This window comes from Rhipicephalus microplus, chromosome 6, assembly GCF_043290135.1.
Source record: "Rhipicephalus microplus isolate Deutch F79 chromosome 6, USDA_Rmic, whole genome shotgun sequence".
Lineage (NCBI taxonomy): Eukaryota > Metazoa > Arthropoda > Arachnida > Ixodida > Ixodidae > Rhipicephalus > Rhipicephalus microplus.
In genome coordinates, this window is record NC_134705.1 from 172,408,754 (window position 1) to 172,431,932 (window position 23,179).

Genomic DNA, 23,179 nt, shown 5'->3' on the forward strand with positions numbered 1-23,179 from the left:
CGATGCGTAGCTCTGTGCGGCAGCCGGCTTCCGCTCGAAATGTTGTGGTCAAAAGGGTATCACTTGATTACCTGTTTTTGCAAGCACGGAGATAGAAAACGAAGCAAAAGCGCATGTACAAAGAAAAATGACTGCAAGTTTTTGTTTATTTTTTTTTCTGGGGTGTTCTGGTGTGTGAGGCATTCAGTAAAACGATTTAGGAGTGCAACAATAAGCTCGTGTTATTGTAGTACACTCTTGTAAGAGCCAACAGTCAGCGAACGTTATGCAGCGCCAGCAGTATGCGAGTGGATAATGTATACTCTTCGGAGAACATATTCACTTTTATTGCGAATTACACACGTTGCGTTTCATTGTTGCGTCGTGAGAACAGCTTTGCAAGGCATGCTCGTATGTAATGCCTTATTACAGTGGAGCTGCAAATGGAACAACGTCTTGATTTTGTGGGTCCTGGCGTACGTCGGCGCACAGAAATAACCTATCGTGACCTCATCCGAGAACACAATGACGTCACGTAAAGACGGCACCATGCATGCTTTCACATAATCACAAAAATTGTTGTAGTATTCTGTCCCCCGAAAGCACCGTATGACTGTGAGTGCCGCCGCAGTGGAGGGATCTGAAATTTCGATCACCTGGTGTTATTTATCGAGCACGTAAATCTAATCACAGAGGCGTTAGAACCAAAATGCAGTCGCCGTACACAGGATTCGATCCCGCTACCTTCAAACGAGAGGTAGGAACACCACAACAGCTAGATCACCGCGGCGGGTATCACTAATGCGCAATATAATGAAAATTTGCGTCGTCATCGTGACGTCGTCATACGTCACGTACGCTTTCGGCCGCGCCAGTCGAGTCTCAGCGTTGTGCTGTCGTTGTTTGTGCGAGGCAAGTATACGGGTCGATTTTTTAATAGGATAACGCCCGATGAGCCACACGCTCATGATGCATGCGGGTAGGTCCTTAGGGGCGGGAGTGCGCCGATCAGCTCCTCTGGTGTCCCCCACGTTCGCAGATTGCGATGGCTCTAACTTGTCTACCTTTTTCCGATGGAGGCGGAAATGTTGTAGGCCCGTGTGCTCAGATTTGGGTGCACTTTAAAGAACCCCAGGTGGTCTAAATTTCCGGAGCCCTCCACTACGGCGTCTCTCATAATCATATGGTGGTTTTGGGACGTTCAACCCCAAATATCTATCAATCATCAACTTGTCTACCTTTGTATTGGAGCGTGTTTTAACAGCAAACCTGTCTGGCAAATCATCCCTTGTCCATCGAAGAAAAAAAAAGTCTCAGCTTTGGTGCAAAGGTAAAGCATTGAACGCGATAGCAATAAATTTGAAGGTCACGCACAGTATGTAAAGCAGATCGAAACGTGCCCCGCGTTTCTCACGCACAAATAACGCACGAAACGTACTCGAAGGCACATACTCACGCGAACAAGCGTCTCAGTTGTTAGTTCGGTGTGCATGACAACCGCGTGTTTTTCGCAAACGGAGGCTGCAATGATTGCAGTGACCTTTGTGTGCCCAGTAACTATAACAGAATCGTTCCGGGTAAAGCCCGAGGCCAGCCAAGACGTACGATACTCCCCTCCTCCCCACCGCGAGACAAGGGTGCGCGAGGGAGTGTCGCTCCCCTCCTCTAAGTGGGGCACAGTACGCGTGCGAGATTAGAGCGCGCGCCGCCGCGCGATGTGGCGACGCGCGCTCATTGCGCCATCGCACTGGTAATGCTGAAAATACGATAATTCCGCCCGAGATGCTCGTGAGCAGAGGTAAGTGGTAGATAGAAATAGCTTGCCGTTTGACCAATGAAGGACGTGTTCCTCGGTGGTCCCGTAGTTAATCACTATTGAGAGGACCCAATTTCGATTCCACGTGCTGGAATTCCTTTGTTTTTTTTTTCTTTATTACATTGTCATATATATAGATACGTGTACATATACGGTGAGGGGCGCCGAAACCGACGCCGGCGGCAAAATCCAGCCGAGAGTCTCCATATAATTGCTATCGCAATAAAGCTATACTGCCATCATAAACGGGTACGTGCCATAGAAACTAAGTCAGCCTACTGGACACTGGTTCACCAAAAATGAGGAGGGCAACAGCATATCCAACAAATGTACCGCAGGAATGGGGTATGTTTCCACTACTCGCCAGCCGGGCCATTAAAGATGAAGGCGAATTTTTTTTACCATTCAAGGTGCCACAGAAGTCGGGTGAATCCCATGACCGAGCACCTGATTCTTAAAAATTGAAGAAGGCAACAGCTGTTCTCATATTTGCCTTCCTTATTTACGATTTGACTTTTTAGACCTAATGTCCATAAGATGTTTCAATATCCATGGTCCACTAACTTAAAGATCCTGCCGCCTGGTTCTTGGCCAATCCACCTTTGTGGGCGAGCACCAGTGGTGAAAGAGGAATATCATCATCATCATCATGATCATCATCATCGTCATCATCATCATCATCAAGTGATTGCGAAGCATATAAACGGTGAGCCGTAGACTACGCGTGTACGTACAACGACAGAATACTAGGTATAGCGGCCCAAAAGCGTTCGAATGCCTACGCCAACGACGGAGTGCTCGTAGATCCGTGAGAAACGTAAAAGCTCGGCTTCACGGGCGAAGTTTCTGCCTCTTGAAATAGGACATCCGTGTGGCGTCTGGGACTGCACGTGGATCAACTCGAACCCATCTGAACTGATAATTAAGGCAGAAACAGCCTAGCAACGCATGGTTAAAACGCAGCAACGACCGAGAAGCAATCCAGAGACAACCTACATCATCCAGCCAAGGCCCATAAATAGAACTAGAAGCAACAAGTTCAGTCTTCAAAATCGTCCAAGTTAGCTGTTTCGAGCAAAGAAGTGCAAGCTTCCTACTTGCCTCGTTAATATCTGTGCAGATTCTTCTAGTCACTGAACACACAGTGACTTGCAATTGTATTCCAGTGACTTATTGTAATGAGTCACTGTATTCTACTCATTGTGTTCCGGTCACTCGACCACCCGCGCACTTAGGCGACTTATCTTTGGCGATCGCGAAGTCTGCTTGCAAGCTCAGATTGATAGGATACTCTGAATTCTGTAAATTACAGCATACAGATTAACATGCCAACAAGAGTGGGCGTGGCTTATGAGCCAAGCCTCGTTCATCGGTTACCGGGAGTTTTATAAGTTACAATACCCAGCCTATAGATGCCGGTGGAGGCAAGTTAACGTATAAATTATCTCACATCATTAGTCGTTGACGTTGTAGCCCTTAGCATGAACAATATGATGTAAACTGAAAAGACAATGTTTGATGCAATCGTTACCTTATTTGTTATCTTATAGTTACTTTATAGGTTACGGCGAATTGAGTGCACGTTTTCCATCTTTCGTTCATTTATGTAATGGTCGTTTCGTTGAGAAATCTGGTCCCACTGTAATGATTAGAGGGCTCAAAGTGCAAGCCACGGAGTTTCATCGAGATTCGGATTCAGATGCTTCATTTTTTTTTATTACACCAAAAAGAAACGTACAGAAGCTTAAGACATAGCAATACCTTACAAAAGGCCTCCGTACCGGTTTTACGATAATAGTAAACAACGACTACCCAGTATTTCGTTTGTAGTGTACAAAATATTGTAAGAATACTGAATGAAAAGACAAACAAAAACACAATAAAATCAGTTCACAATATTTAGTGATTGAACTAAAAAAAGTTCGTTTGAACAGAAGTAAGCAAGCAATTCGTAAACGAGAGCGTAACTATTTAGGTACATAAACACAATTTTTGTGTAAAAATAAATAAATAAACAAAAATAATAACAACAATTTCAATGCACAAAATTAACGCCTACAACCCAACAATTCCGGTGAGCATAGTTGTCAGGGGCCTAAATCTTATATAACCGGTTGAATACATCGACTGCGCCATTCTGTTATCATCCGTCGAGATTTCTTCACTTATCGATTTCTATGATGCCCTTATCACAAACATTTCTAGAAATTGGGTTATTTAGTTGTTTGTTTTTGTTCTCCGTGTGGGTGTGGAATGGAGTTGTACAGATCTGAGGCCGTATTAATGAGCTTTTGAAAGGTATGTCTTTGGATTTCTAGACTTTGTCTAAATATCTGCTCAACGTGCCGAGCTTGAAATTGACAACCCGCGTAAAATAGCCTTGCTTTTACTATTTCACCCGAACCGTGTCACCTGTTTATTGGCCATGGTTTCCTCACTTTTTTTCTTTTCTTTTCCGGGCGAGTATAGAGACTGATGCGGGGAGAAAAACCAGCTTGCTACAGATGGTGGCCCTCTACGATGTAACTTGTAAAGACATAAAAATTCACCTGTATTACAGCGCAATCTTTAGTGAGGTTGTGTCGTATATACGTTCAAAGTAAACTATACTTCTCCTGCACTAAGTGAGTAAACCAACAGGCACTTGACGGTGAGGAGCCGCAGCGAACATCGAAGATGCAGGGATTCACAAGCAGTGCAGTTCATGTCGGAGACGGCAAGAGAGGGTAGGATGGGCATGTAAGAGATGTTTAACTGTATACGACTGGAGTGGCTATAGCCTAGCGTGCATCTGTTTCAGTGCTTCGTGCGCAATTGTGCGTTGCAAATGAACGCATCGAAAGAAAATACAGCTTTGAAAAATCTTCCTTAACAAACAGGACCGCATACGCCGTGAAGTACTTCTTATTATGCTATATCGTCAAAAATTTGGAAATAATATATGTGACGCGTGGTTTGATAAAATGAATTCGAAAAAAGAAGGGTAGGTATCTGTTCTCGCTTTCCATGCCGCTGCTGTGTAATGGATTGACTGTCTTTTTTTATATATTTATTTTTTGTCCAGCAGCCGTCATAATGATATGTGGGTGCATAAATAAGGCGCCGGTGATTCCTTGGCCCTCAGAGATTGGGAACATAAAGGGTACAGGGTCTGATTCTGAATATGACAAATCCGCAACACGTACAATATACAACTATAGGTGACACCTAAAAAAGTACAAAAAAATTCACCCTCAAATCAGGCTCTGAAGTCATACATAATTGTTTTCGACACTATCTCACGTATGCCTTGTTTCCTTCAAGTGTGGATATACGTCGCATTAAGGCTACATTCCTAAATACTTCTTCAAATGCGAAAATTTTACCGGCCTCCCACGTCGGCATCTCTTGTCGGTGGCCTCGACACCAGTGATGCAAAAATATCAAGACCTGATGACGTCACCATATGACATCATTGTGACGTCACATCGGGAGAACTCTTGTCTTCGAACGCTTTATTTCCCATGTTATTTTCTTTGTTTCATTCTTATATTTGTTTTCGTTACTTCCTTGCTTACTTTCAAGCAGCCACCCCTCTTTCTAGAAAAGGAGCTCCTGAAGCTTTTTATGACGCCGTGTAGTGCGAACAGGCAGTGTCATAATGATGACCCGGTAGGCGTTCACTTCGTCCTCTTTGACATATGCTTTCCTCCCACAACGCGTCCTACTGAATGATCGGTCTGAAATCCGATAGAAACCCAATAGCCATGATGGGCGCGCGTCTGGTATACGTGACTGAAAATCACGCTACTCACGCAAAAAAACTAGTCGTGGCACTATAGACGAGTTGCAAAATAATAGTTGCAGCGCCATCTGTACACAAGTACAAAAAACAGGCAATGTCCGCCATTGTGCATGATCAGTTTCGTGCAATTGGCCAGCGTGCCCAGCACCTGGATCACAAAAAAATGCTCACATGGAAACGAAACGCCTACCTTGCGTTCACGCTTCTTTTCACTCGCACGATCAGCGTGTTCTTGAGCTTTTTTTTTTTTCAATTTGTTTTCATGCACAATGCTGGCTAAGCCCAGCGTTGCTTGAACACTTCGGGGCTTCTCCCAGCGTTGCTGGCATTTGTGCAACTCGTCAATACAATCACGTGACAATATGTGACAACCTGTCAACTGACTGAAATCGTTTAACAGGTAGTCACGTCCATAAAATGACATGACACGTTTCCGCCGCGTGGCACGGACGGAGTGTGGGAAACCGACCGAAACCAGTGAATAACCGAGCCGAGTCATTCTCAGTACTACAAGCGAAAATCGAGCATATCCAACAAAAGTTTGGCGTTGATAAAAAAAAAAAACTCACTATAGCTCTGCTGTTGGTTCCAGCCTCGCGCCACAGTGCAAAGCAGCGCCCCCCCCCCCCCTTTTTTTTTTTCTGAACGTAACAGAGAAAAGAGGTGCAGTGGACGAAGTGCTGTGTACCTACACCTCCCCCCATCCATTAGTTATAATTCGTAGCTATGTCTGTCAGGAAAAACAGATGGTTTGACCGCTTGCTCAGCAACCATTTTTTTTTTGTTTCTGGGCAGGTTTATCTCTAAACTAATTTTTCAGATTCGCTTTGTTTCATTTTAGTTTCATTCAAGTGTCCTGCCGCCCGGTTCTTGGCCCATCCCCCTCTGTGGGTGAGCGCCATATATCTGAGATCAACAGTATCAGCGTCAAGTTATGACAGCATAATTCTCTCGAGGACACGACGCTAAATGAGCGCTAAGAATTCAACGAAAAATGCGAAACTACGGCGGAACTAAGCTGATAGTGAACAGAATTCATTGGCACTTGAGAGTAATATATTTTCGCTGCGCTATTGGCTGACTAAAAGATGACGTGGAAACGAGCAAGAAGGAGTGAACAAAAAGAAACTGCAAAAAAAAAAAAAAACAGAACAACAAAAGCACCATGCATACGCACGCAAGCACGACTCGGTGTAACGCGAGCCAATTATATAAGCTTTGCTTAGTCCTGCATAATGACGTAAAGCTACTCGTTCCGCGACTCTAGTACTTAAATTATGCACTTTCCTAATGGGCCATTCATAATCTCACTATGACACATTGTGTTTCAACTGTAGTCGGCATGGCACCCGCATGGAAGCATTGCAAGTGCCCCGATATTGCGTTCTGCCACAAGGCGTCATGCGTAATTGAGTTAACTGAGCCCCTACGTATCAATTACACTGACAGCGTGTACCGAATGACTTAGCGGTGTACTTCACTTGTAGGCTAATAATAGATGTGCCGCTGAAGAAAACATTGCAGTATCATTATGTTTGTACTTGAGCCATTTGACAACACTTCGATGTTATTTCATTGTGCTTTGCAGAACCTGTTTCTTAAGTTTTCTAAATCTTTAAAGATGTTTCTTAAATGTTGGCTTTTAAATTATAGCTATCCAGTGTTCCCACTGCAGAACTAAAACTATAGCTGTAAAAGAATATTGGTCTAGTCACTCCTCACAGATATGCCGCACTGTTATACGGTGTACACAGGTATTTAATTGTTATTGCCTGCCAACTGTTATAATTCACCTATGGGATTACCAAGTAAATATCGAACTAATTACCCACATAACTAATTAGTTTACGAACTAACATGCCGTCCTTCTAGCAATACTTTGATCTTTTGAGTCACATTTTGTGATCTTATCTGTAGCATGCTTAACTAATTAACTATGCAACCCGTCATCGTGGCTTGTTGGAGCGCTAAGTGCGAGAGTGGGGGATCGTGGTTACAGCAGCGCAGCGTAAGTGAAGCACAGAAAGCTCGTACACGTGGGCTCATCATCATCATCATCATCATCATCATCATCATCATCATCATCATCATCATCAGCCTTACTACGTCCACTGCAGGACAAAGGCCTGTCCCATGTTCCGCCAGTTAACCCTTTCCTGTGCTTGCTGCTGCCAATTTATACCCGCTAATACGCGTGGGCTCACGTTGCCGTTAATGAAAGCCCACAGCGGTCAAAACTAACGCGGGACACCCTTTTACGAAGTCCCTCATAATCGTCTGAGTAATTCAGCGCCTAGAGTCCCAGCATCTAAATAACTTATCTGTCTTCGGGACTAAATAATCGACCAACTAAATAAATAGCCAAATAATTAGATACAAAAATAAATAATCAGAGATGGGGGCCTAGAGACAGAGGAGGTTCTTTAGGCAGTGCACGGGAGGTTTGCCTTGTGGTACGCCCATGATTACGCCTAGGATCTCGTTGTATTACCGTACTTTGAGACACTCACATGCATAGTCTAATCGCTGCAAACAACCTTGCATGTACAAGTAAGAAAAATATTTTTGATTGATTGATTGATTGATTCGACTCCGGACAGGCAATATGTGATATAACCTAAAAGCACATGCTACGCATGTTCTGCTAGGTTACACCGCACATTGCCCACGCATGCAGAACTTGCACTAACCACAACAATAAACAGACAGTACTCTGTCAATAAAACCACTTTTTTTTTCTAAAGACGTTCAGGAGCTCTGTCGTTGCATAAATGCGAACGCAGTGCTAGAATGCGGACCCCAGAAATACGTCCTGCTCATATGACACAATCCTTGATGTATGTGGAGGTCGGGCACTAATGCTCTCTCGTGTTAGATTGAACAACCCGCAAAAGGGGACCAGTTGATCCATGTCTTTCATTATTCAGCATTCTTGCAAGCAACCCTTCGTTGTAAAACTCACCCTTGTTTGATACTGCACCGCAATGGTTTAAACGTTGTTGTAATCATTGTATCTTACATTCTGAAGACGGTGTCTGCCCAATCGGCTGTAGTGTGACCATGTACCGCTTCACGGCGTCTTTTTTTAGAACACTTTTACATCCCTACACTACAGCTCAGATGCAGCTGCTATCACTACACTGTAGCGCTCTGTGCTCTCGGCACTGCGTCGCGGGCCATATACGAACAGCTTCTTTTCGAAATTCGATGCCTGCTCCACACTTCACACGAGAAAGGGCATCATGTGACGCTTCAATGGCTGCCAAGTCACTGCGGCATCATAGGGAACGAACATGCCGATACTGCCGCTCGGGCAGCCCTTGAAGGAACACGAGAAGAAGCCATACCACTTTCGAGGACCGATGCTGCCAGTAATCTTCGACGACTTGCGCGCGAAATCATGTTTTCACTATGGTGCCCACCAAGCATCGATACGAATCGTCAACACCGCCTGTCCTCTTTGATGGCTCTCCGCATGCCCACTGGACTCGACCAAAGAGAAGCCACCCTTCTTCATCGCTTATGGCTAGGAGTGGCATTTACAAAATCTTACTCCTTTGTCATAGGAATGGCCGACAACGCTCTCTGCGATGCCTGTCATTGCGAAGAGACGCTACACCACATCCTGTGTGACTGTCCGTTGTATGAAATCCAGAGACAGTCACTGGCGTCCGCTTTTGCGCGCATCGACAACAGCCAAATAAATGTCTGTGGACACTATTCTGTCAAGTGCCCGAGAGAAGACATTGCAATAGAAGGCGATGAAAGCTCTGTTGAAATTCCTACGCGACACCGACTTGAACGAGCGACTGTTTCGTGGTGTCACACACCGCGAAAGACAAGACTGGACTATGACTGAGTGTGCGCGCGTGTGCTGCCGAATGTGCTGTTTCTCTCTTCCCTTTATGCTCTCCTTCATCTCCCCCATCTCTCTCCCATGCACAGGGTAGCAAACCGGCTGCCTATAGGCTGGTTAACCTCCTTGCCTTTCTTTTCCCTCTATTTTCCTTCCTTCCTTCCTACACTGTAGCGCTAGTGTAGCTGTGCTCAGTGCGTGAGCAAATATACATGCTGAAATAACTTGTTACAAGAAATGATTTCCACCTACGTCGGTTGCAGTGTTCTAGAATTTTGTACCTCCAGACAAGGTCTTTTTCAAGACCTCTTGTACACCACTACACCATAGTACTAATCCAGCTGTGTTGTCAGTGCGAACTAGTAAGCAAGTTGGTGTGACGTTTCTATTGTAAGTGGTATCCACTTACGTCGGTTGCTGTGTGTACGAGATAATATACTGGCAGACGAGGTCTTTTTTGAGACCTCCTCTACACCCACACTTCGTAGGGCTAGCGTATAGGCGCGTTCCCTCCACGAGCGACTACGAACGCTCGTCGATCGACTGGGGCCGTGAATCGTGTCGACGACGAGATGTGCATTGCCACTCAAAGGTGTCGTGACCGCGATTGCGTGTCTTGTTCCCTCGTTGTGCGCGAAAAGCCGAAGCAACAACAAATCGGTGGCCATCATTGTGTTAATCAATGAGTCCGAGTACATGTCCTGCGAGAGTGCACGTCATAAACAAGTGGCAAGAAACGAGAGAAACGAAACACAACGGATATGTTCAGAGGAAAAAAAATTGAATTCCGGTTGTCACCTCCTGAGAGCAGAAAAAAAAAAACATCCCGAGATTGCTTCTCGTCCACAAATCGGTATCCACAGGTGCGTATACAGGTACGACTTCCTGTTTTGTCTAATGTCTCGGAAATAACGTCGTGCGTCTCGAGCGTGCATAGTGAAAACAATAAAAGCATTGATTTTGTACTTGCGTCGTTAATATGGAACGATATAATCCGTTTGCGCTCGAGCACCGCGAAAAATTTTACATCTACATCAGGGCAGCGTTATCACAGGCTTCTAATATTGAATCGTTCAGGTTATTTCATTCACTTCAAGCATTATTGAAAGAAAGCTGTACGTACGCACGTTTTCTGGAAAGGGGAAAGGGCGTAAGATATATTCAAATAGAAACAAGCTATATACAAGGGGTGCTGTTTCAAATTTTGTGTGTATTTTAGGCGTATCCCTAGCGAAAAACTTCATGTGACACAGATGCCACCTATTCAATAATATCGTCTGAACACACATCTGTTTTGGTATGATCGTACTAGACTTGAATATGTGTTCTATGAGATTTTTCGGTAGAGATGTGACTTGCTGTTTTCAGCTTGACATTTATATATAATATATGTGTGTCACACTTAAAACCAATAATTTTTGCTATTTTAAAGATAACTACTTGCAGCATGGGTCTCAACTAGCCACAACAAAAGATGAAGTCTTGTTTTATATAATTAATAATGTGCACTTATTTGTTACAATGACGTATATAACGTTTACAGAACGTCTACAATGAGAAGGCTTTGGAGCGTGACTAAGATTATCTCTTTTTTGTTCACACTAACTGATTTGAAGTCGCAGAATCTACAAGTCTATTCAAATATGTTCAAAGATTTAGAGTGGCCTATTCATCGTTCATCATTACTGCACTGCGTACACCATACATGACCAAACTGACATAAAGTGTCTCGGTTAATTCCGCTCTGTCTATAATTGTAGCATATGAATGTCGGAGTTTCTAAACACGTATTCACGAGAAAACGAAATCTCTTTGAATGAAGTCTCTGTTGTGACTAATAATGCTAGTGTCCATGAAATGGTTAAAAGGATTAAAGCGGTTAAGTTTATTAATTGGGCACGACCACTTGAAAATTATTATCAATGCGATTTTTCTGAACTGGTCAGCCATTTATGATGAAAAACTAGGAAAGGAAACAGCTGACGGTAATCTTGATTTTTTATTTTATATATCTTCCACGAATTGAACTTTACGCAAAAAGTGCACTGTGTAGCTTCGCCTATTTAAATTTTACAAAGTACATCACGACATTTTTGTCCGCCCGACCACGATTCTAAAAGTGCTTCGTGAAAGTGCATTTCGGAACATGCGACTGAATTCGAATGCTAATCACACCGTTGAGTTTGTATCGGCTTCTACTGGAATTGTTTTAGGTCTACGGTTATTCTGACACGAAGTCAGCAGAAAAAAAAATTGCATCAAGACTATAATTAGCCATGAGCTTCAGCGACGAAGAAAAAAAAAAAAAAACTCCGCCCTTCAAGTTCGCTCCGACGTCGCGCCGTATAGTTGACCTTTACCCAGGTGCGCAACAACGGAAAATAAATGTGAATCATTAATGCAGCAAGAGCGCCAGAAAAAAGTCGCAGGCTATAGTAAGGAAACAAAAAAGCAGAACAAGGCTCGAATATAAAGTGGTGATGCGCTCATGGGGAAGAACATCTTTTTTATTGGTCTGTTACGAGTTGTCTGCGAGCGAACAATGTGTAAAAATAAAAATAAAAGTCCTGGTCGACCTTTGCGAAGCACACCCGGGAACCCTATGAATATAAATACACCCTTGGAACATTTAATTAAAAAAATCGTATCTCGAAAATGTTTTTATCAAGCTGTATTTTGAATAGCACTGAAAGGTCAGCGGCGATGACCTTCTGCTAATACTGACTCGTTAAGGGTCGAATCACAAGCATCACTTACAGCCACCACTGCGAACTTAGAATCGTTGTATACTTTCATGTGTCTTATTGACGCACTGTGTTTGTCGCGTTACCTGCAGACAAAATTGTTCTTGATTTATCTGCAAGTGATATTGTTTTCAAACAATTTGTAAACAATAGCGTCTTTATTCTCTTCTCCGAAGGTCGATTTTATGCAAGGGCCGTGTCTGGTTTCGTTGCAGAAGACTCTAAAATCACTTCGCAGACTCTGTATAATATCATTTTGTGTTGACGTTGTCAGTCTCTTTAAAAGAAACGATAGTATCTTTGACGTCTCTGAAGACGACAGCATCTCGTTGGCATCTACTACGAGTACAGGTTAGCACACGATGAGTGCACGTACAAACACTTGCGTAGTGAGTTGCATATCGCTCACAAATACGAAGTACAGAGTTTAAGCATGCGACGAGTTGCGGTGTACTCACGTAGGGAATTGTAGCGCCGCACGATGTTCTCGAGGAATGTGTTTTGCGGGGCCACCAGGCCCCTTCGTCCCCCCGGCATGCCGCCGGGCCGACGAGGCGCAGCCCTTCCTGGGGCCGCCGTTCAGGCAAAGGGACAATGACAACCCGAAAAAAAGTATAAGACGCCGCGGCCAGCAGCGAGCAGACGACAATTCCTTCCTCGAAGCAGACGATTCCAAACCGAAAAGCAGACGCTTTTGTCACCGCAGGCGACACAAGAACTGCACGTCGTCCAGGAGGACCACCGCCGACGCCGTCGCGGTTCTGGTACGGGTTGACTTCGTCGCCCAAGGCGACGAAGCGTACGTAGTAACCATTGTCTACTCCTTGATGGACTCTGCTGTTAACGTCGCTGATGCACTGTCGTGATCTTGCAGACGTCTTCGTCTGCACTGCCGGCTAGAAGCAGACATGGAACAGACGACGGCGCGGCCATGTCGCCGTCTGCAACCCATGTCGCCGCCGTCGCCGCAGTGGTTGACTGCACCGGGCTACGTAGCACTGCTCCTGCGACGGCATCGAACACGACCGCTGCTCCGCGGTACTGCTACGGCTGGGTCCGCGCCGGCAGACATCGAACTGAGAGCGCAAACCCGCCGACCGCCAACACCGACTAGGACCCTCCCTTCCCCCGTGTCCCCCCTCCTCCAGCACGCACTCTCGCTCACGCACTTTCCCTACAGAGATTTTTTTTGTGCTCCGCGCTACCCCCTCTACTTTTTTTTCCCATCCACTACTACGCTGAAGTACTGCGCCTAGCGCCCGGGTGAGTTGCCCGTGCCGCTAGAGCCCGTAGCCATGGCGACGGCACGCTGGTCTGGACCTCGCGCGCGTCGATCAGTTGATGATGTCACAGCACACCAGAGCTACCTGGTGGTGCTTCGCGGTACTGCGCTCCCGGGGACGGAACCGGAGCGGTCAGGTTGAAAAGGCGATTTGGCGTGAATGTGAAAATTTTGAGAAATCGCTCAACCGACAGAAGGAATCGAAGAAATCAGGGAAACAGTAAGAAAGGAGGTGAACAAAAAAATCAACTTCTTATTGGCTAGAGAGAAAATTGTGGAAAAGGAATAGAAAGATGAAAGGGAGATACAAGAGGAACAGGAAAAAGATAGATTTGATTGAAGCTTACATCATCAAGAAGGAGAATGAGGCCCCTTAGAAAATAACACTCGTATGGGGAAACTAACAACAAATAGAAGAAATCAGCCGCTAAAAGGTTAATGTTGCGAATGCGCTGATGACAATTGCCCCCATGCCTTATACTGTCCATACGTTTCTCTTGTGCGCGACTGCTATCGATCAAAATGGACCACCAAGAATCACGTGCCTTGTCAAACATACGAGCCTGTGGATTGTCTACCATTGCTGTTTCGGGCTGTCTATTCATTCTGTTGCTCTTTAGAGAGTCATCTGGAGTCTCACCTTTAGACTGATGCCGATGATGCTACATCATCCAAGGTAACAAGCAACAGAGACACACCTGTCCGCCAAAAACAGCAGAAAACAAGAACTCGCATAGTATGTAGGAGACTATGTAAACGCCAAGTACGAATGAGGCGAAAAGGAGAAGGAGCCTGCTCGGTCTTAATGCGCAAAGCCTGTGTAATAAAAAGTATCAGTTAGAGTATGCATTGCTCACATATGATCTCCATGTCACTGTTATCTCGGAAACCTGGCTTCACCCTGGTATTCCAGATCGCCTCTCTCTTTGTCGCCTTCGTGCACGTGTTATCGTGAATACCATGCTACACGGAGAGGGGGCATAGCAATCCTTGTAAAAAGCACATTGCTTTCAGTACCATTACATCCCATTAACTCACCATGAAAACGTTTTTTGTAAAGTTAACTTATCAGGCAATCAGCTCGTAGTTGCGGGGCCATACAGGCCACCTGGCGCTAATCTCAATTTATAGTTAGGTCTGGACGATCACCTGGACAGATACCGGAATCAGAAGCTAATTACAGCAGGAGATTTTATTCTCCCTAGTATTGAGTGGCGTTCGCTAAGGTGTGGCCCAACTGATGCGACTAGGTCTGAAACCTTATTGGACATGATGCTGGCGTACAACCTATGTCAAACCGTCCTGCTTCCTACTCGTGTAACCCCTACATCATCTTCAGTCTTGGACCTAGTTCTGTGCTTTCCTGGCCTTGGCGAGTGCTCAACTGAAGTACATGACGGGATTTTAGACCATAAATTAGTCTATTTCACTATTGTTCTTCCACGCGATTCTCCTTCGTGTAGTCCTAAAGCGGTAAAAGTTAAAAACTACGATCATCAACACATTATGGCCTAAATTTAAAACATACTGTCAACACTGCATTGGTGTCCTTGTTCCAGATAAAATGAAAAGGATCGGTCGAGATAAACCATGGATAACTAGAGAAATTATTCAATTAAAACGCAGAATAAAGCGTTATAAAACAAAAATATGGTAGGACTGTTATGTGCAATTTGGCTCTCGATCTAAAGCTGAAGCTACCAAAATCTAGAGAGCGCTACTTCACTGTTAAGCTCGGTCGTTTTGTGACTGAAAATCTCGCAAAATTTCGGCAGTTTTTATCCCAAAAGGATTCTCGCAAAATAGATGAAATTTCTGTAAATGGAAGTGTTCTTACCGTCAAAAGAGAAATAGCCGAGTCATTCAACTTGTTTTTTTACAAGCGTTTTTACGAAGCCGCGCTCTTCGATGACACCGTCGCTTTCCGAAGAATTCCAGGATAACGAAAACAACGCCCTTAGTATATCTACTGAAGGTGTAACTGAGCTTCTCCTGCACGTAGACATTAAGAAATCTACAGGACCGGATAACATTTAAAACGTGTTCCTTAAAATGTATGTAGTACAAGTCGCTCCTCTTTTAGCAATAATTTTTCAGTTGTCTATCGATACGGCCACGTTACCTGACGACTGGCTTGTCGCTAAAGTGATTCCAGTTTAAAAAAAAAAAAGGTTTCTTCATTACAGATAGATAACTGAAGTCCTATCTCCCTGACTTCGTGTTCGTGTAAGATGCTTGAGCATATATGAGCAAAATACATAAATGATTTTTTAGCGCAAAACCACGTAATAACTGAGACACAACACGGTTTCAGGCATGGATATTCCACAGTAACTCAATTATTCACAACATTTTATGAATTTACTAAGCTCCTTAACAAAGGCGGTCAGATTTATTTAATAATTTTAGACTTTTCCAAGGCGTTTGACAGAGTGGTTCATTCAAAGTTAATAATAAAAAAATGAGAGCAATTGGATCACCCTAGCGCGTTGTTCACTGGGTTAATCATACCTTACCAATAGAACAGAATACGTAGACATACATACAAGGACCCAGTTCACGATTTTTAGATGTACACTCAGGAATTACGCAAAGGTCCGTCCTGGGCCCACTCCTTTTTAAAATCTATATCAATGACATTCAACACGTAGCGGATCAGTCTGTTCATTTGAAATTATTTGCAGATGACTGCGTCATATTTACACCTGTAAATTCCGCAAATGACCAAATCACCTCGCAAAGCACTTTCAATAAATTGGCAGAATCGTGCAACAAATGGGAAATGGTAATCAACCTTCAGAAAACTGTGCACATGAGCATCACTATCAAATTGAACAAACTTTATTTTACCTACTGTATACAACATAACTCCCTCGAAGAAGTTTTGGCGTGCAAATATTTAGAAATCATGTTAACTTCCGGTCTTAACCGGTCAACCCATATAAATGGTATATGCTCTAGAGCCCGCAAGAAAATTAGGCCTCCTGAAACACAAGGTGGGCGAATCATTTCCTTCTCTTAGGTTGATGACCTACAAAACAATGAGACCCTCTTTGTAATACGGCAATGCTGTTTGGGATCCCTATACCCAAGTCAACATAGAAAAACTCGAAAAAATTCAAAAGTTAGCGGTCCGGTACGTTTACAAACGTTTCAGACGCCTCGATTCACCATCAGATATGCTACAGATGACCGAATCAAAGCCACTATCTGAGAGAAGAAAACAGGCACACTTGAATTTCTTATCTTCGGGTTATTTTAATAAGCTCGGAATAAACTCTGACGATTACTTTCAGAAACACATACGTTGAACCTCACGTCATAAGCACAGCGATTGCATCAAACCTGTATTAAAAAAACTAAATTATATAAATATTCATTCTTCCCTCAAACAATCACAGAGTGGAATTAATTACCATCTTCGTCACCTTTGCTACACAGGAAGTTTTGATATTTTTTAGGGGCGAAACTCCTTATAGCGGCACCCGTTCGTTCCCCGTAGTATGTAACAAGTGTAACATTTTGACCTCCAAGGTGGTGCCGGTGAGAGACTTCTTCTGTGCGTTGTTTAACAATAAAAAATAGTGCTCAATGTACATGTCAATGGCTGCTATGGGGGAATGAGAGACAGGAGCATTCGGCTTTTAGTAAACGCGCACGCTGCGATCACCATTAGCAGCCATTGGCATGTACATTGAGCACGATCTGACAAGAAAGGGTTGCTACGTTATACTCGCTGGGTGTAACCTCCTTAGCTTTAGAAAGGTTTAGCGAGCGTTGAGCCGCAGAGCCATTAATACAATGAACTTGTATATACCATGAATGAACTCGAGGTGGTTAAAAATGGGAAGTAGATACGAAGCGCAAGCCGTAAGAAAGTAAAAGCCGAATACTCCGCCTCTCATTTCCCATTAGCAGCCATTGGCATGTACATTGAGCACTATCTGGCTGAAAAAGTTTGCTACGTCATACTCGCTGGGCGTAACCTCCTTGGTTTTCGAAAGGTTTAGCGAGCGTTCGGCCGCAGTGCCATGAATACAGTGAACTAGTATGTACCATGAACTTGAGGTGGTTAAAGGTGGGAAATAGAGACAAAGCGCAAGCCGTAAGAAAGTGTGCGTGTGCCACCTCTCGTTTAGTCCTTGGAATGTCCGCTGGATGGCGGTGCTTCTATATGGGGAATATATGATGAAAAGATGCGAGATGGTGGTACTTGGAGTGTTGAATAGATGGGCGAACGGGCACATAGACAGATGCATGGATGGACGCATGAACGGACGCAGGGGCGGCTGCATGGACGAATGCAGGGACGGACGCACCAACTGACGCACGAACAGACGCACGCACGGACGGGCTGATGGACGCATGGACGGTCACACTGACGGACGCATGGACGGACGGAAGCAAGAACGAATGGACGGACGCCCCACTCTCCATCATTCACTCCGTGGATATGCTGCCATTTTTTTGTGTCTGATTATGTGCATCCTTTTCTGCTTGGACTACTGTCTGCAGTGTTGTACAAAATAAAAAAAATAAAAATAGAATTAGTATAGGAAAGGTATGTAGCTTAACTAGGCGACGTGCAGTTTGCTGCCCTACACATGGGGAGTGGAGTAAGGTTGTAAGAGAAAGAGAAGGCGAGACACATTTCAGGGTTCCACAGGCAGTCGTTCAATGATGTTGCCTTCAAGTACTACAAGAGAGCTCGTGTGACTTTCTGGGCTGATGTGCTGTGATACGTGGCTATAGTACACTCTAACTTGACGCCAGATGGGAAGTGTGGTTGCTACGGCCCCGGTCAAAAAAGTTGTTTAGGGTTGGTGTGGGCGGTCCCGTCGAAAGCGATGTATGTGCGGTGGTTGGACAGAGAAGTTTAAACCCGTTCCCCCCATCTACGGGCGAGGGGAGAATACTCTTGATAAGCAGCCGCAGTGTACTCCAGAGAGAGCCTTCGATGAGGTCGTCACAATGTACGTAGGACATGTATGGATGTTCGCCGTTTGGCGAGAAATGCTCGCTTGTAAATAATGTGGAATCAACCTCTGTACAGCTTTCCTGATCAGTCTCTTCGTGGTCGGCGTCTTCCTCCCGAGTCCCCGGTGCCTGTAACGGCAAAGTCTCAACACCTCCGCAACGGATAGTGGGATCCTGGTCAGAACCCACCGTTACGATACCATGCATCGTGGCACACGTGATACGCTCGACCTGCAAGTTCGCACAGGCGCACTCACAGTTTATGCAGCGCGGTTGCTGCACTATTTGTAGCGTTTGTACGACCATAATAACTACCAGCAGCGTGGTGAAATGAACATCAGTTTCATCGACGCTGATGGGAGGCAATCGGTGCATGTTTCGTGCGTGCGTCGCCGGTGGGTGAGGTGACCCAAGTTGGACCTGTTCCCGCGACACACAAGTCCAGGCCCGCGGTACGCATTGGTCGGGCAGGGTGACATGCAATTCCGCCGATGAGGTGGATGGTATACTCAATATATCTATGTGGTGAGGTCACGCGGAGACCACCGTAACCTGATACGTTCGACATTCACATCCCGCATAACGCTCAAATGCACTATATTCACAGGCCTCCTCGTAAATTCTGGTGTGCTCTCACAGCTGCATGCTAAGGGTCAACGGGGGTCAGGGTTTGCGCCTATAGCTCATTGAGGGAGGTACGTTAGTGTACTTGTCCTGTTATTCGGCGTGTGTGAAGCCTACCGCAACACCTTCCCACTCTTTCACTCCAGACCGACTATCTGCTCCAGGACAGTCGTCTCCAGGAATTCAGAGACGCAGCCGTTATTCGTGTTTCCGCAATGCGTGAGTTACCTGCTACGTATCTGTGGGTTATTATGAGTGTTCTGTTAATGCGGCGCAATTACTGCGCAACACACAAACTTGGCAATGCGGACTTTTTTATCGAGCATGTGTGCATTGCCGGAAAGGTGATGTTGACTAGCACCTTCAAGTCTTTCATTAAAGAGAAAAGGGGTGATTCAGTCAATAAGATGAAAGTGTGACACGGTGAAAATGCCTTCTTTATGATAAGTTTTTTTTACCTGAAATTTATGAGAAAAAAAAATCTCCGTTATGGTGCAAGGCCCAAAAGGAATGAATGCTATAGCACCACATCGAAGAAAAATGGCGATTTGGGCGCTGCACCCCTTTTTTATCAGCGCTCGTGTAGTCCTCTTTGCCTTCCATGCCTCGACTTTCGTCTGTTTCTTCTAGCACCTTCGTGCTCGCGCTGCACCCCTTTTTATCATGAGCACCACATCGGTCTGTTATACGAAATAAGCCTAGCTTGTTTATGAACCATGCGAAATGTAGTAAACATGGTCGAAGGTTCGTTGAGCTGCGGTGTTTCTCGCTGGCGCATCAGCACGTTCATTCTATGTCTGGGCATGGCCTATACAAGATGGCGGGCGCGTGGCCGCCATCTCGGAGGCCATAGTCTAGGCATGTACGCGAGCCCGCCTTGCTTCAGCGCGACCAGAGTTCCGTGGGAGCTGTTCCGCAGGTGTTAGGAAGGCACGCAGTGGCATCACAAAGGCCGAACTACGTACAGAGTATTTGCCGGCGTTCGTCCGGCGTTTCCTTCCTTTGCATCAGGCGACATTGATGATACCGTTGACGGTAGCGAAAAGTGCAATCGCAATGCACTTCACCGAACCGTCCACCTAAGATTGTCCCAGACAATGCTGTGTGGAAGAAGTTTGCTTGCTTGCTTGCTTGCTTGCTTGTTTGTTACCTGATATATGGCTCCCACCCACCACGGGGGATCGATCATGAAATTGGCGGTTAATGGAAAGGAAATCTTAATCTTGAAAAGGAATGACGTAGAAATTGATCGCCGCGAAAATAAACAAAAGCTTTAGAAGAATCAACGCGTGGCTGGCATCTACCTACCTCCGCTGGCCCAAAGCGTCGTCACTGATGCGAAAATACCTCCTTTGTCTCGATAAGTCCGACAGCGAAGGGCTCAAGATGATTTTGATACGTTTTTCAGTACTATACACTCAAGTTTAGCGTGATGCTTAACTTGAGTGCGCGCGTTGCCGGTGGGTGACGTGGTCCGAGTCGGACCTGTTTTCGCGACGTATACAAGTCCAGGCGTAGGGTACGCATTTGATCGGACAGGGTGACATGCATTGGATCCAATATCTCAGTGACGGTGAGGTCATGCGGAGACTGCCATTACGCGACTGGGACGTCCGACATTCACACCCTGCGTGACACTCAAACGCGCTCAGTTTAGACCACTTCGCAGACTGTGGCGTGCGCTTACAGCAGCATGCCGAGAGTCAACGCAGGTAAGGTCAATATATAACCCTCTTTGAGGAAAGCGTGCCGGTGTACTTTTCCCGTTATTCCGTTTGTGGAGGAGGCTACCGTAACACATTGCCACTCTTTGAGTGCAGACCGACGCTGTTCTTCACGACCAGTGAATGAAAAAAAAAAAAAAAAAACCCACAGGTGATGGCGATACTACTTAGCTGCGAGTTTCAAGCCCTGCATAGTTTTGGAAAAAAGGCCAAACGCTAGGTATCCACAAGGTATCGGCTTTCCGCAAGGTATCGCCTGCGCCGTAAAACACAGTTTTTTATGTTTTGTGGTTGCACAGCCCACAGTGCGCCAATGTCTTTCCGCAGACTAATGAGGTATTCAATAGACATTTGTAAGGTGTTGTGGACACTTTGTCGAAGCTGCATGTGGGTGTCGACGATGAGGAATTATGGCTGAGCACTTTGCAGTGCTCAGCCATCATTTCGAATCGGCCCACGAAATTTACAATTGTCCGTTCTTTCATTCGAAACAAAACCAAAACACAGCAATAGGCAAAGCCACAATTGGAGACGCAGCTGAGCTGCCGACGAGAGCGGACGCGTTTCGACGGCTCCGTGAAGATCGGCTGAAAGCATCGGCTCGCGCGACCATCGCCCCACCGGCGTTCCCCCACTCTCTGCGCCCTGGCTCAACGCAACGCCGCCCAGCTCTCTGGCCCCACCGGCTAAGGACAGACCTGCCGGACGCCCTGGACGAGGCCGTGGGGTCGCCCCCAAGCACTCTTCTTCCGGACACCATCGACGACCTGGACTAACCACCCTTGGTGCCGTTCACTTCAACATTGTGCGTGGGACGCTCGCCAGGACAGTTCCGGCGTCTCGCCGGTTGCATCTGGCAGCGGCAACGCTCCCGTGTTCTTCATGTGAACCAGTAACGATGGCTGCAGCGGAGCTTAAGACGCAGCCATCACAACCATCATCCGCTCCGAAACGCAGTGCGAAACGCGTGGCTGACTCACAAATGGGAATAGATGATTTGTCTGCTTCAGCCACACCGGCAAGCAAGCGGGAGTGCCCCTCTCCGGCAGCTGTCGCCTCGCCTGGCACCGAGTCTAAGTACAAAGTCGTCGTAAAACCTCGTGAGTGCTTCGATGTATCAAAATTGTCAAATCGCCTCCTTCAGTCAGCCTTCGACACCTGCCTCAAAACCACCGCGTTTCAAGGTTTCTCCATTCACCATCCCACCAACAGCGTATCCGTATGGGTGCGTTCGCTAGCAGACGTTGACCGCCTCACCCACCTGCAAACTCTGCCAGTCACAGCTGATTGTACTGTACAGGTGCAAGCGTACTTGAGTTCCGGCTCGGACTTGCGTCGGTATGTGGTCTCTGGGGTTGACCCAGGGGAATCGCCGGAGGGCCTTATCACTGCTTTGACCTGCTCCACACACAAGATTGTAACAGCTCGTTATATGGGCCGTGGACGCACGTGCCTTGTCACTCTCCAAGGGCCTCGAACGCCACCAAGCCGCATTACGTACTATGGATGCATCCTGAAATTTCATGTGTACAAGCCCGGTGTGGTACACTGCTATCGGTGTTTTCGTACCGGTCACATGCGAGATTCTTGTCCCCAACCCGCAGACACCTCCATGGAGTCCGTCGAGACGCGCACGTACAAATGTGGGCTCTGCCAAACGGACGATCATGAAATAACGTCCAAAGATTGTCCAGTTAAACAGAAGGCTCTCAAAGCCCGTCGCCAACGCAAGCGCCGCCAGCGTTCGGTGACGCAAGAAGAAAGGGACGCCGACATTCCGACTAGCAACCGGTTTGAACTGTTGTCCCCCTCCGAAGAGGACACACCAGCGTTGGTAGAACCTGAAAATGCTTGCTATGAAGTCCCCACGTACAGCGACGCCGTCAAGCGGGGCAAAAAACGCGTTCAGCAGCCTGCGAATACGCCTAAATTGAGCGTTACGGGTACAGACGATCTGGCGAAGCTTGACCAACAGATACAGCAGCTCCAAATGGAAGTCAAGCGCCTCGCTCAACGCAGAACCCATCTCGCTCGACCCGCTGGACCAACTGCGATGCGCGGTACAGACGTGCCGTACGCTGCTTCTGTGCCTGAATTATCCTGCGCAAGCGCGTCAGCACCAGTCAAGATGACTCCGGCAGAGCTCCTCCACTTTGTTGCCCGGCAACTGCAAGAGCTTTCAAAGGTGGTGCTCGCCAACCTTCCACCGCAATGACCACTCCTTTGAAAGCAACGCGCCACCACTGTGTCCTGCAGTGGAACTGCCGGGGACTTGCAAATAAAGTTGGTGAGCTTCGCTATCGCCTTGCGCTGGGGAAGCTCCCCGCTTGGTGCCTGCTTCTACAAGAAACGAATTCGCTTCCACGCATCCCTGGATTCACTGCGTATGATTC

The 23,179-nt window shown here is 46.1% G+C and overlaps 1 protein-coding gene across 1 annotated transcript in view; it reads right to left on the reverse strand.

Moving 5' to 3' along the window:
• eag (potassium voltage-gated channel protein ether a go-go) overlaps window positions 1-12,716 on the reverse strand; it is a 142,666-nt gene extending 129,950 nt beyond the window's left edge. Inside the window, exon 1 of the mRNA XM_075867914.1 lies at window positions 12,638-12,716. Coding sequence (XP_075724029.1) covers window positions 12,638-12,716 — 79 coding nt within the window. The remainder of the gene's footprint in view (window positions 1-12,637) is intronic.
• Between the last annotated feature and the right edge of the window lie 10,463 nt (window positions 12,717-23,179).